The sequence below is a fragment of the Camellia sinensis genome, chromosome 3 (genome assembly GCF_055761805.1).
Source record: "Camellia sinensis isolate YWXY chromosome 3, ASM5576180v1, whole genome shotgun sequence".
Taxonomy (NCBI): Eukaryota; Viridiplantae; Streptophyta; class Magnoliopsida; order Ericales; family Theaceae; genus Camellia; species Camellia sinensis.
This window is the reverse complement of record NC_138963.1, coordinates 216,559,115-216,572,500: the sequence shown is the minus strand read 5'-3', so window position 1 is coordinate 216,572,500 and position 13,386 is coordinate 216,559,115. Positions and strand designations below refer to the sequence as shown.

Genomic DNA, 13,386 nt, shown 5'->3' with positions numbered 1-13,386 from the left:
AAGTTTGTGTACATACCAGCCGTGATATACGTGCTATAGCAAGTCAACTGGTTAATGTGTGGATTGAAGTTTTCCGGAAGGAAAAAGCATCTAATGGTGGTTTAAAGTTATTGAGACAATCAACTGCCCTGGATTCTTTGAAAAGCAGATCTCTAGCTTTGGGAAAGCCACCTATACGCATGCATGGTCCACCAGATAATAAAGGAAGTTCACAGATTTCTGCATCTGCTGGAAATCATTTGCCTCCCAATGCAAGCGTTAAGAGAGTTAATGTCAAGCCTGTCAATTTGGATACCAGGACTAACGCAAAATTGGAGGTTAAGTTGTCAAGGTCTCAGGGCTCCTTTGGTAGAGAGGATACTAAGGGCGAGGATGACCACAACTTCGCAATGTCTGAAGAAGAACAGGCTGCACTTGCTGCTGCAGAAGCAGCCCGAGCTGCAGCTGTTGCAGCTGCCGAGGTTTGTTGCTCTTGGTACTATACTCGCAGTATTAGTCGACCATTTTATGGGTGCTAACTTTCATTTATCTAATTTTTGGTTTTTTGAACTGTGCTGTTTGAGAAGCATTTGGCATTCCAGCATTGTGATTTTCTGTATCCTTCTCTAATATATAGTTTTTAATCTTCGGGTTTGCAATTTTTGGGGATTTCTCTTAACGCATGAATAGGATATAAGTTGGTTAAAACCAAAATGCAGAAATTTGCTTTTCATTGCCCTGGACTTGTTCTGTACACTACCATATCCTACATTATAATGGCTAAACTAATGAATGAGATATCATGTAAATCATTTTTTACATTTGCTCCTGGAGGAAGGCGTGTAGACGCCTTAACTCTGCATCTCTGCTCCCATAGGGTGCTCCCTCCCCCCCATTCTTTTGTTCGCCCTTCTCTTCTGTGTTCTAGATGCATTTTTTAAATAGTCAAATGGTTATCTTGCATTGCAGGCATATGCATCTTCTGAAGCCAAGTGTAACACATCATTGCCCCTTCCTAAAATACTGTCATTCCACAAATTTGCTAGACGTGAGCAATATGCACAAATGGATGAGTCTGATATTAAAAGGAAGTGGTCTGGTGCTGCTGTAGGAAGACAGGATTGTATATCAGAAATAGATTCTAGGAACTGCAGAGTTAGGGATTGGTCTGTTGATTTTGCTGCTGCTTGCGTCAACCTTGACAATTCAAAAATGTCCGTTGATAACCTCTCACAGCGGAGCAACTCGAATGAGATTGCATGCCAGTCAAACATCAGAGAGCATTCAGCTGAAAGTGCAGCTGTAGACAGCAGCTTATTTACCAAAGCATGGGTTGATGTTGCTGGTAGCGTTGGGGTAAAGGACTATAATGCTATTGACAGATGGCAATCTCAAGCAGCTGCTGCTGCCGCTGAGTCTGATTTCTTCCAGCGGGCTGTGCACATAAGGGATGAGGAGGATTCAAACATGAATTCAAATCTACCTTCGTGGAAACATGAACAATTAGCAAATGAGAGCTCTGTTTCTCAAGTCACTGTAAACAAAAACTTGGTTGGAAATCAACCTAGAGGGGCAGATCATATTAAACAGGCTGTTGTGGATTATGTTGCATCATTACTCATGCCTCTTTATAAAGCGAGGAAAATTGATAAGGAAGGATACAAGTCGATTATGAAGAAAACCGCAACCAAGGTCGGCGTCATCATCATCATCTACTACTACTTCTCTTTGGCCCTTCTTATTTTTTTATTTTTTTTTTCTATGAATATATTTAATGCTATTTCTACATATAATGGCAATCCATAGTTGTTTGGTTGCTTTCATGGCAGTACAATGCAGATCTTGCATATATGCTTTGAAAAGTCATGGCATGCTGGCAGAGAAATAACAGTTGTGGCCAGCAATGGAACTGTCCTTGTGAATTACTCTGGTTTGGTTCTTCCTTTCATGGTCTTCTAATTTATTTTCCTGCCAAATGTCAGGTCATGGAGCAGACCACGGATGCAGAGAAAGCTATGGCGGTTTTTGAGTTTCTTGATTTCAAGCGTAAAAATAAGGTTTGCACTTAATGTGTCCATGATTATGTAATTAATGTTCAATCTGTTTCTTTAGTTTTCTGTGGTATTTTTGTTTCTGTAAACATCTTATTTTCAAGTAGGCTCTGTATGGCTGCAAACAAACCGAGCTAAATTCAGTAGTGTAGTGTTTGAGCCCGGCTCATTTGTTAATTGAGCTTGAATTCAGGATTGAGCTAAGCTTGAATACACAATCGAACAAGGCTTGGCTCGTTAAATATTAACCAACCTCGAGTTTGGCTCAAAGCTCAAATCAAAACCGATATATATTATATACATTGTAAATGCATTTTACACAATTATATACGTACATAATTCATTTATATTATTGTTTTTGTATAAATAATAGTTGAGCCGAGCATCTTTAGCTCGAGCTCGGCTCATTTAATAGAGCTTGAATTTTGGCTCAAGCTCAGCTCGAATACACAATCAATGTAGTTGAGCTCAAGCTGTTCATGAATAACTCAATTCTTTTGCATCCCTAGGTTCTACTTGTTGCTTTGAAAATCAATTTTGGCTGAGTTCGCCTTTGGGGGTTGGCTTGCTCACCTCTCCATTACTTTTCCTTCACTTATGACAATATCCCCAAAATTTGTAGTTGTTTTTAACACTTTGCTGACAACACAAAGAGAAGCTTGTTTCTCACCGTAGGCTTTTCATGTTTAACCAAACTTGTAATTATCATCCTGCCCATAGTCTGACATATATCCCCACAAAGCAAGTGCATTGCGAAGCCTTAATTGTGTTTAGTAATTTTAATTATATTTCTGTTTAGATTCCTTAAGGTGTCTTCCCCATGTTTTGTGTCTGATCCATTATTTTGATCTTATAATATGCAGATCCGGTCCTTTGTGGATAAGTTGATTGAGAGACACATGGCGACGAAACCAGTTATGAAACCTTGATGGCCCCAAGAACAAACTGAACACAATTTTGTATTCGTTCTTTGCAAGAATTGCAGAAGACTGTTCCTGTTTGTTACTGCATAGAGTTCACAGCATTAGCTAGTGGTAAACCGGTACTGATATGCCAGAGGGTGGCTTTGGAGCAAGTTTGTCAATTAAAATGTTCGATACCAAAGTATTCCTTTTCCCGTCAGTGATTGGGAAGGTGCTGCAGAAAAAAAATGGAGATGGGTTAACTAAGGCCTTTGCATTGCAAATGTACTTGATGCAAGTTTTATAGTTTTTTGGTATTTCCATTACAGACATCAATTCTGTTTGAAGACAACTTCAGGTTACTTGCATGGACTCATCATAAATTAAGGTTGTACTTTTAGGGTAGAAACTCAAGACCCTTTTTTGGATTTCCATAGATGAGACATAGCCAGTTTTTTATCTTGTCATTTGGTCAAATGATAAATTGTACAGTTTAGGTTTTTTTTCAACAAATATACAGAACAAATTTTCTCCTTCAGAAGTATTATTTGCTTTTGTGATTTCTGAAAGTCAAATTCTCTTCATTCTCTCCAAAAGTTCAAGCAGGTGACTTTTTGCTTTTATAGTTGATCGTGTGAGGGATGTAAATTAACTATGTTTATACCATCTATACTATCCATACTATTATATAAAGTCCGCACCTGAGTTGGTGTAGATTGTCATGCTTTTCACTTTTTCCAAAATACCCCCTTGATAACTGCTCTAAACTGCTTTGGTTCTCTCAGATCCAATTCCTTCAAATAATTTTTACTTTAAATTTTACACACGTGTATGTGTGGCGCACATGCAGAAGTGCACATGTTGCAGGCAGGATTGCATGGGTGTTTATGTTTGCATCAGTGTTTGTAAAGGTTTCCCTCCATTTTGGAACTACTATGCATGGCATTTTGAATAATGACTATTGAGTACTTCCAACTAATAAATGAATAGTATTGTCAACATTCAGATCTACTTGAATAGGTGAGGTGTATGCAAGGGTGATGTGCAATTGACAATACTGTCTCTTAACTCTGGGTAACGAAATATGTATTTAATCACATTGGATGCATATGTCAAATAGTAGTTGTCATTAATAGGATCCAAATCCCCACCCCACCTCCCTTGCAGCACAAGTTTTGTCTTTTGCTTACACCTCTGTTTTTATTGTTGCCAGGTCAGCAGGTCATTGGGTGTGTTGTCTTATGCTTACACCTCTGTTTTTATTGTTGCCAGCTCAGCAGGTTGTTGGGTTTGTCTTGCCAACGAGGTATGCCCTTTTGCCTCTTTTCTTTTAAACTCTTTTGCGCATTAAATGGCAGGTTACAACTCAGAGTCTGATAATGATGTTCACATTGTATTTTATGCTATGAGAATACCTTGATTTGGAGGTTCAACTATGGATATGTACAAGAGAAGAATGATTGACATGATAAGTTTTTTTGATGATTTGCATCTGGAGATGCTTGATGTGTAAAAATTATGGTATTTATTTGATCTGCAGCGAAGTCTCTGAAAGTTTTTACCTTGAGAAAGGAAATAAGTCACATTTCAGGGGATACGGTAAGGGGGACTTCAAAGATTTTATTCACGCTGAAGGTTGATGTCAACAAAAATTTGCTGATGGATGGAAGCGAAAACTGTAAACCTATTAGTAGTTGCTTTTGTGTCATGTGCCGGGGATGGCAAAGGCTAGCATGGGATTAATGTGATGACACAGGTATTTATATCTTAACTCTACAGCATATTTAGATTTGGTCGTCTAGTGCTATTTATTACCTTACATGAAAAGATTGATTACATGAAATTAGCACAAACATTGTCAATCTGAACTTTTATGGTCAAACCAAAAGCAGCCTCCACAGATGTATGTTCGTCTAGCGTTATTTGTCGCATTTGAATGATTCTTCATGTGCATTTGAATAATTCTGCATGTGCATTTGAATAATTCTGCATGCTACAGCCTGGGCATTATTTGTTCTTTTAGCATTTCTGAAGTATTTCTATTATTTTGCATATATCGGTCACTTCATTTCTTTTTTATTTGTGTTTGCTATGACCCAAAGCTGATGTACTACTATTATGTGTGATTGTGAAGAACAGTAAAATTCTATGTCATGGTCCCATCATGTGAATTTTCATGTGAATTTTAGGCTGCTGGCTGGAGGTGAATAAGTGGAATTTTGTCAATAATACGAGTCTCTGTTCATTCTTCCTCCTGCAGGTATATGGCACAAATCTTTTATTAACAATTTTTATTCTCATGTCTAATGCGCTTTTGGTCAAAATATTCTTGGGAGGATTTCCCCTCATATTTCGGCTGAGAGTGCATTAGACACAAAAGAAATGATTTTGGGTAAGCGATCCATGGATTGGATTGGGTCTAAACAGGGTGATGGTACACCCCGCAGTCATTTTTGCTTGAATTTAACCTTCTTGGTGTCTTTCTCGAAAACAATGTTGGTGTCGTCTTCTGTGTTTTTCATGTGCTATGACCTAAGCTCTGTTCACTTTATCATTCTTTTAGGGGAAAAAATGAAAAATGAAAAACAAAATAGTCATTCCCTGTGAGGAACTGTGAATTTAGTTTAGTTACCAAAGGCAAAGCCTTGTATATATATACATATCTGAGATATATTTTATGAACAATACTTCCATATCATTGTAATTTGTTTTTCATCATTGGTGGTAAAGGTGTGGTGGTTTGAGGTGCTGAATTAGATTGATTGGGATTATGAGTATGATTGAGCAATGTAAGATTATTAGTGTAAAGTAGTATTAAGTTGGAGATGTAACATAAATTGTGTTTGTTTGTATACTATTGTTTTGGTATTAGTTGGTTGTGATTAAAATTATGAAATTATTAGAAGTTTTTCTTATACGAGAAGTTTATGTTTTTGTTTCTGTAAGTGATTGTAAAATGGTCTTTATTCTATGGGATTAGATTGTGAATCTTATGAGAAATGCTAATTCCATCATTTGAGTAATACTCATTTTTTTTTTTTATAATCAAACAAGATTTATGAGAGTTGCATACTCAATTTTTTTTTTTTTTTTGGTTTTAGCCAAACAAGATTTGTGAAATTCGTGGAATTGTTAATCCAATCTGACCTGCTTATCTCAAACACTTTGGTCATATAGTTCAAAAATCCATGTCAAATAGGCTAGTTCATTATGTATATATAAATTATTAAATTTTAAAAGTGGAGTTTACTATTAATGATAACTTGATTTTAAGACTAGTGCGATTTTCGCATAGGAAAACACAAACAACCTCAAATCGCACTGTTAATAAAAATGTAATCTTGAATTATGTTCCTATTACTGATCTTAAAATAAAATAATTATGTATACGTAAAAATAAGAGATCTATCAGAATTAATTTTTCCAAGTCGAAAAATTTGAATTAATTGTGAATTTATTTTATCTAAAATTATATAATTCAAATTTTCTCACATTTGTGGATACAAATGTTTGAGATTCCTAAATCATTATACCAAGTGATAGACTCTTATTTATTTATTTTTATGTCAATTGGTAATTTGTACGAGAATCAACAAATTAAGAGTCATGCTAATGTGGATAAAACTAATTGTTAATTTGTTTTGTAACATTTGGTCTCTATTTATTATTAAAAAATTGTAAATAATTTTATAATCACAAAAAATAGTTACATTTATTTAGGAAGTATATTTTTATTCTCCCATCCCTTAGTGATCATCATCACCACTGACCATTACATCCAACCAGGCCACCTCCTTCATCAATTTTAGTGGCCAACAATTACCTTGGGTCATAGACAGTCACATTCGGCTGCTACTTGATAATTACTTCTTGTGATTGTCATGTTTTTACCGGAAACATCTATATCCACCACATCAAGTTGAAAAATCAACTCCAACCGTGGACTACTATGGCCTTGTTTGGCAAAGATACAATTTCGCTTTTTAAGTTAAAATTTATAAAAAGATAAAATAACTTAAAGGGTATTTTGAAAAGATAGTTAAAAGTTAAGAATAAAGTGGATTAAAAGTTAAAAAGTGACTTTTAAATCACTTTTTAAAATATGTCAAAATAGTCAATAAAACAGAATAGAATGTTACATCAAATTTATAATTATTTTATTTTTTTCTTATAAATATTATATTCAATTATAAAAAAATTCAATTATAAATAATTAAAAATAAAATAAAATGAAATAACCTTTTAAAACAATCCACTTTTCAAACGAGGTGTATTACGGCTGATAAAAAAATAATAAACATGATAAAAGGTTTTTGCAAATAAAAAAAAGGAAAAATCAAAGTCACTTGCTACTCATTCGTGAATTTAACGTGTACCAACAAATAAATTTCGGTGCCGAGATTGGAATTGGAATTGGAATTGGAATTGGAATAGACACGAAAAGGAAGGAAGGGCTATCAAACGAGTTTCTCAGATCTGATCTGATCGATTTCCCTGCAAATAACAACCAGAAAAACTAAAAATGTCTTCAACGTTCAGCGGCGATGAAACTGCACCCTTCTTCGGCTTCCTCGGCGCTGCAGCTGCCTTAGTCTTCTCCTGTAAGTAATCAATTCCAATCCCCAATCTTTGATTCCCCACTATTGATCTCATCACATCTGTAAATTTCAATTATTATATGTATGCATAAATTCGTGTTTATATTGATGATGATATGTATGCGTATGTGTGATTTATTGGTGTTTTAGGCATGGGCGCTGCGTATGGGACGGCGAAGAGCGGAGTTGGAGTGGCGTCGATGGGTGTGATGAGGCCGGAGCTGGTCATGAAGTCGATCGTGCCCGTGGTTATGGCTGGTGTGTTGGGTATCTATGGATTGATCATTGCTGTCATTATCAGTACTGGGATTAACCCTAAAGCCAAATCTTATTACCTTTTTGATGGATACGCTCATCTTTCGTCTGGTCTTGCTTGTGGCCTCGCTGGCCTCTCTGCTGGTATGGCTATTGGTATCGTCGGCGATGCCGGTGTTAGGTACTCTCTCTTTCTCTCTTCTGTTTTTATTCGTTTGAGGATTCATTTTGTTAAATTGATTTCGGACGTGCTTGAATCAACTGGAAGTCTAACTGCTGGTGTGATTTTGTACCCTATAATATTTGCAATTTTTATGCAATGAATGATCTGAGTGATGCTTGATTTAAATCTGGTGGTTTAGCTCTGACTTTATAATTTGTTATGTTATATTTGTTTTGTATAGATCTTTTACAGTTGGTGTCATGCTATGATTCCCAAAAGGATTTTTTTATCTGCTTTTCTCTTCAACTTATTGTTATTCTTCGTAATGGGGGAATTCAGAATGCTTTGGTTGCTTGGTGTTTATGAAATTGAGTGTGGGTATGAAGATATGTGATTAGGTGGCTAGTAATGGCATTCTGGGAAGATGATAGTTACTAAGATGGCACATGACCACCAGAGGTGGAGGGAGAGAGAGTGTGTGGCAGTGAGAGAGGAGAGCCCATAAGATGGAGAGTATTCTTGGCGTGTTGTATGGAATCGGAGACCTCGTTTTATGGAAGAGTTGGACCATGGAGGCCAACTCATCCTTAACTTGGTCAAAGAGGCTTCACTCATGTTTAAGGCTGGTCCAAGTGGGCTCACCCCAAAGGGTTCAACCGAGTAACTTTGATGATCTGTCAACTCTAGCCATCAATGAGCAAGTCACTGGTGATCCTTCGAAGGGTCATGGGTCACTTGGGTGTCCCATGGCCAAAGCACCAACTCTAGGAGTCCTCCCTAGGCCCTTTGCTTTCAACCTAGGCAGACTATGTGGCATCAGGGTGCAAGTCTTGAGTCGATTGTTCGGGTATGGTTGTGAGTCCATCCCCTCAGTGGTGCTAAGGTGGCAGGTCATGTGGAACAGGAATGGGAGGATTGACATGAATTGGACTTGTAATTAGAATAAACTATTTTTATTACAGCTTGCACAACCATTTAAATTGGGGTGACAATGAGATCTTGCCATACATTAGCATAAATGAATGATGTTGCTGTTCTATTGGCAAACGTATGTAAACAAAGTTTCAATTCTTGTAGTTGCTTGCACTTGTTCTTGCTTGTTCCTTGTGAATTGGGATTTTTTTTTTTTGTGTGTGTGTGTGTGCTTGTGTGGATGTGATTATTTTGTGTCATATCTTTCTTTGAATTCCATGTAATGCTTAGCCTAAATTAATTAAATTGATTTGGTAGTGGTACTTGATTTTTGATGGTTGTATTGTTTATTTTCTTTTAGTAGTATATAGTACTTTTTCTGATTCTATGAATGTACCTTGCAGAGCCAATGCTCAGCAGCCAAAACTTTTTGTTGGGATGATCCTCATTCTCATCTTTGCTGAAGCGCTTGCTCTTTATGGCCTCATTGTCGGCATTATTCTGTCTTCTCGAGCTGGTCAATCGAGAGCGGACTAAAATAGGGCATTCTGGTTGGTGGTGGTGGTGATGGTGGTTTGGTTTGTTGCTATTGATAAGAATTATTTTGATGTTCTCTCCAGTCAAAATTGAAATTCAGTCGAGGGAGTGTCTTCTGATTCAAAAATTTTCTATTTGGTTCTGCATTGCTTGGTGAGATGGATTGGGTAGTTGGTATGTGCTAATGGTAGAATGTAGATTAGCTTTTTGTTCTCTCTTTAAATAATATTGTACTGTTTCGTTTTATGGATACTCTGTTTCACAAATCAGTTTGAATTTGGCTAGAATTAATTATTGCCTGTATTGTTTCTCCAGCTTCCTTGGTACCGTATTTGTCAAGTATTTTTTTCTTTCCTTATGCTTGGTTCAAGTAATTGTTGCATATACAGGCTTGTCTTGCTATCTTTATTTTGTGAATATTGACTTAGAATCCTGTCATGGCTTGTTGGTATATATGAAAAACAACGATTTGTAGAGGGTCTCCCCATCAATCTTTTACTTTGTCAATGATGTTATTGGGGCATGTGGACATGATATGATAAACTAGCTACCGCGCATGGATGTTATTGGGGCATGTTGACACCATAGACGATACAGGTTGTTCATAGAATGAAAAGGCTTATATGGTTACTAGTTTGCTGGTTCAGCTGACATTTGTTGAGCTCCTTTTGAATTCAGAGCTTCCCAGCTAGTATGTGTGCACTACAATGCTGGGCTGTTTATTTGGTTTGGTTTATTTTATTTTATTTTTTATATATTATTTTTGGATAACCGGTGTCTGGACAAGTTTTCGCGCACCCCGATGGTTTGGTTTGATTTGATTTTACGTGTATCAGCTTTAACATTTGAAGTATGAAAGTCTGTTTAACCAAAAAGCAGTTAGGCACGGCCTGTTTAGTAGTTTTTTGGGAATCTGGATCCTCGGCCGCCCTACCCGGCAGCCCCCCAAAACGACGTCGTTTTGGGGTTTTTTGTTTTGTTTTCTTTTTTTTTTTTTTTCTTTTCTTCTTCTTCGTTCTTGCTTTCTCTCTCTTCGAAACCGGAGGGGAGGGGAGGGGAGGGGAGGGGAGAGAGAGAAGAGGGAGGAAGGAGGAGGGAGGAGGCTGCGAGCTCGCCATCGCAGCTCATCGTCTCGCCGCCGGCCGTCGCAGCCATCCGATCGTCGCAGCAGCTGCACCGCCGTTGCCGCAGCTACACCGCCGTCGCCTCCGCCTCCTCCTCCTCCTCCTCCCCCACTGGTTATGGCCCCCTCCAGTCCGGCCCTTCCCTTCCTCCTCCTCCTCCTCCCTCCTCCTTCCTCCCTCTTCCTCTCCTTCCTCCCTCTGCGTTTTTTTTTTTTTGAAAATTTGCCCCCAAAACGACGTCGTTTTGGGGGCTGCTGGAAACGGCTGCCGGGTAGGGCGGTCTAGAATCCGGACTCGTTTTTTGGGGGTACTGATAGTTTAAATATGAGTAGCTGTTATAATAGTTTAAATATGATACCTATTGGCACACAAAAATTTGTCCCTTTAGGTGGAATACATGAGAATTATAATCAAGCCCACGTCTAGGCGACCTATTTACCTTGAGATACAAAAACCAAGAAAAAAAAGAAAGTTGAAGGTGGTTGAAACTGGCTCAGTCCTGAAGCATTCAAGATGATCATGATTTTCTGAAATATTTCATTGACCTACTTTACGTGGTTGAAATTCTTTTGTTCCACCCATTTGGATTTTTTTCCCTCTTCTAATTTTATGCTCATGTATATTTTCGTATCTTCAAAGTTTTGTTTGAAAATTGGATTCTTGTACAGAAAAGAAACAAGAAGGAAAAATTGAATAAAATAAAGTTATGTTTGAATCTTAAATTTAATGAGGGATATGGAGGAAAAGAAAAAAATGGAGAGAAAAATGACTAAACATTTACTTATTTCCATCCATTTCTCTTTTTATTTACAAACTCTCTCTTCCAATTCAAAATTCAAATAATTTTATTTATTTATTTATTTTGTTTGGGTAATTTTCCTGCTAATGCACATATTTATATAAAACAAAGAGCTTTTTATTTATTTATTTATTTATTTCGTTTTTCCTTACAAAATTTATGCTAAAACAAAATTTTGATTAATTTATTGTAAAACAATTGTTGTGAAACTTACTGGAAGCTATGTCCAGGAAAATCCACATGAATTCAAAAACAAGTTGAGTTTACAAATTGAGTTCAAAATAATTTACATCTAAGGGTTTGTTTGGAAAGTGAGTTGATTTTTTGACTTTTTTAGTTTAGGACTAAAAAGTCTTGTTTGGGAAGGTTTTTTTTGGCTTTTGTAACTTTTTGTGAGAAAAAAATATAATAATTATGGGTTAGATGTAATATTTTGTCTTATTGAATTAAAAAGTCTATTTTGGCCCTATTTGGTAGAGCTGTGGGAAAGTGCTTATAATTTATGCCTAAACAGCTTATAGCTTATAACTATGAACATAAGCTGATTTCTGATTTATAAATTAAGCATCTCCTGCCCCACTCAAAGAATAAGCTGATTTCTGACTTCTAAAAAGTTATAAGCTATAAGCTAAACCAAACACATCAAAATAGTTTAAACTAGCGGTAACCCGTGCGATGCATGGAAAAATAAACTATATACATTTTGTGTGATATATAAATTATTCTAATCTTGAATTATATTTTAATAGCAGCAAGCCATGATGTTAGGCCATCTTGGTTGATGTTAACAATAATTAATCTACAAAATTTCACAATAAAAATTTGATATACATAAAAAATTGTTAATTATAAAGATTGTTAGGATAATAGTATTACAATCACTTGCTAACATAAATAATTTGTATCAGACTATAGTGTCATGCAAAAAAAAAAAAAAAAAAAAAAAAAACAAACAAACAAAACAAAAACAAAAACAAAGCATTAAAAGAAATAAATTGTATAAGTTATCGTAAATTTACTTATTTTAAATCAATGATTTATATTATTATTGTGGGACCAAATTATGAATAAATCTCAACTTTTAATTATAATTTGTAAGTAATCATTCTCCATAACTTGAATAATACTTGCATAGTTTCTACAATATTTAAAAAAAAAATCAATATAAGAATTTCGTAGGATTATAAAAATTATATAAGAAAATAGTTTAATCCATTTTATTTATAAAAAAAAATGATGACAAATTATTTGAATTGTATTTGAAGAAATATAACAAATGATAGCTTTAATCATTATATACCCAAAAAAAAAAAATTATATAGGTTACTCAACAACAAAATGGTCGAATATAACTAAAGTCATGGACATTGTATTAAATCATATGGGCTCTAAATTGATAATATAATTTAATAAATCAACTAATAATAAAAGAAAGATATCAACAAATATGTAGTCTTTCTCTACCATCTTTGTATTATATTCATTAATTTCATATATCATATGAAAGTTTTACTTGTCTCAATCTTTCAATAAAATAAGCACCAAGAAAACAAATTTGATAAGAAATTAGTTCTAAACTTTATTATTAAAAAATAGAAATTTCAAAGAGAAAATTTAGAGATGAGATTGAAAAAATACTATAACAAATGACAATCTTATAAAAAAAATAAAAAGAAAAAAAAAGAAAAAACACATAGCAATGATCTAATGTAAACTATTTTTAAAAATTAAAAGAAAGAATATCAAATTATTACCTTGGATAAATATAGTGACGGAAAATAATTTTGTGAGATTTTTGTATTGCCTTCTCCCATACAGCTTTCATTATTTAATTATTAATACTCTTCTTATTCATAGCCAACCATTCTTTTTTTATATATATCTTTATCACTTGGTAGATAATAACAAATAATAAAAATTATGAGGATTAGGTTAAGAGGAGATAAGAAGTTATAGATAAGAGTATTTCACAAGATAAAAAATTCAAACTAAAAAAAAAAAATATGTGATAAAAGGAGAAAAAAAATATAAGTAAACCAAAATAAAGATTTAGACAGATATGTTTT

General features: G+C 35.1%; 2 protein-coding genes across 10 annotated transcripts in view; both read left to right on the top strand.

Annotated features, from left to right (window-relative positions):
• LDL3 (LSD1-like 3) overlaps positions 1–5,877 on the top strand; it is a 15,253-nt gene extending 9,376 nt beyond the window's left edge. The window contains exons 6-12 of one of the 9 annotated variants that reach the window (XR_014362932.1): positions 1–461; positions 949–1,671; positions 1,962–2,036; positions 2,894–3,290; positions 4,146–4,238; positions 4,473–4,688; positions 5,193–5,877. The exon at positions 1–461 is cut by the window's left edge and continues 24 nt beyond it. Coding sequence is in view for 1 of the 9 variants with exons in the window: in XM_028212238.2 (XP_028068039.2) it covers positions 1–461; positions 949–1,671; positions 1,962–2,036; positions 2,894–2,959 (1,325 nt within the window). In the remaining 8 variants the exon portion in view is untranslated. Of the gene's footprint in view, positions 462–948; positions 1,672–1,961; positions 2,037–2,893; positions 3,471–4,145; positions 4,239–4,472 lie in introns of those variants that run through there. The other 8 variants (XR_014362930.1, XR_014362929.1, XR_003632008.2 and 5 more) reach the window with 8 other exon arrangements.
• A 135-nt stretch (positions 5,878–6,012) lies between these two features.
• Positions 6,013–9,711, top strand: LOC114270672 (V-type proton ATPase 16 kDa proteolipid subunit). The gene is made up of 3 exons (XM_028212237.2): positions 6,013–7,533; positions 7,681–7,966; positions 9,265–9,711. The coding sequence occupies exons 1-3, from the start codon at positions 7,455–7,457 to the stop codon at positions 9,395–9,397; spliced, it is 498 nt and encodes a 165-aa protein (XP_028068038.1). The 5' UTR covers positions 6,013–7,454; the 3' UTR covers positions 9,398–9,711.
• Positions 9,712–13,386: the final 3,675 nt, after the last annotated feature.

Bases quoted from the DNA above. Each gene is read 5' to 3' on its own strand.
- LOC114270672 (XM_028212237.2), top strand. From the start codon at position 7,455: ATGTCTTCAACGTTCAGCGGCGATGAAACTGCACCCTTCTTCGGCTTC. The intron at 7,534-7,680 runs GTAAGTAATCAA...TTGGTGTTTTAG, and splicing joins AGCTGCCTTAGTCTTCTCCT to GCATGGGCGCTGCGTATGGG. The intron at 7,967-9,264 runs GTACTCTCTCTT...TGTACCTTGCAG, and splicing joins GTCGGCGATGCCGGTGTTAG to AGCCAATGCTCAGCAGCCAA.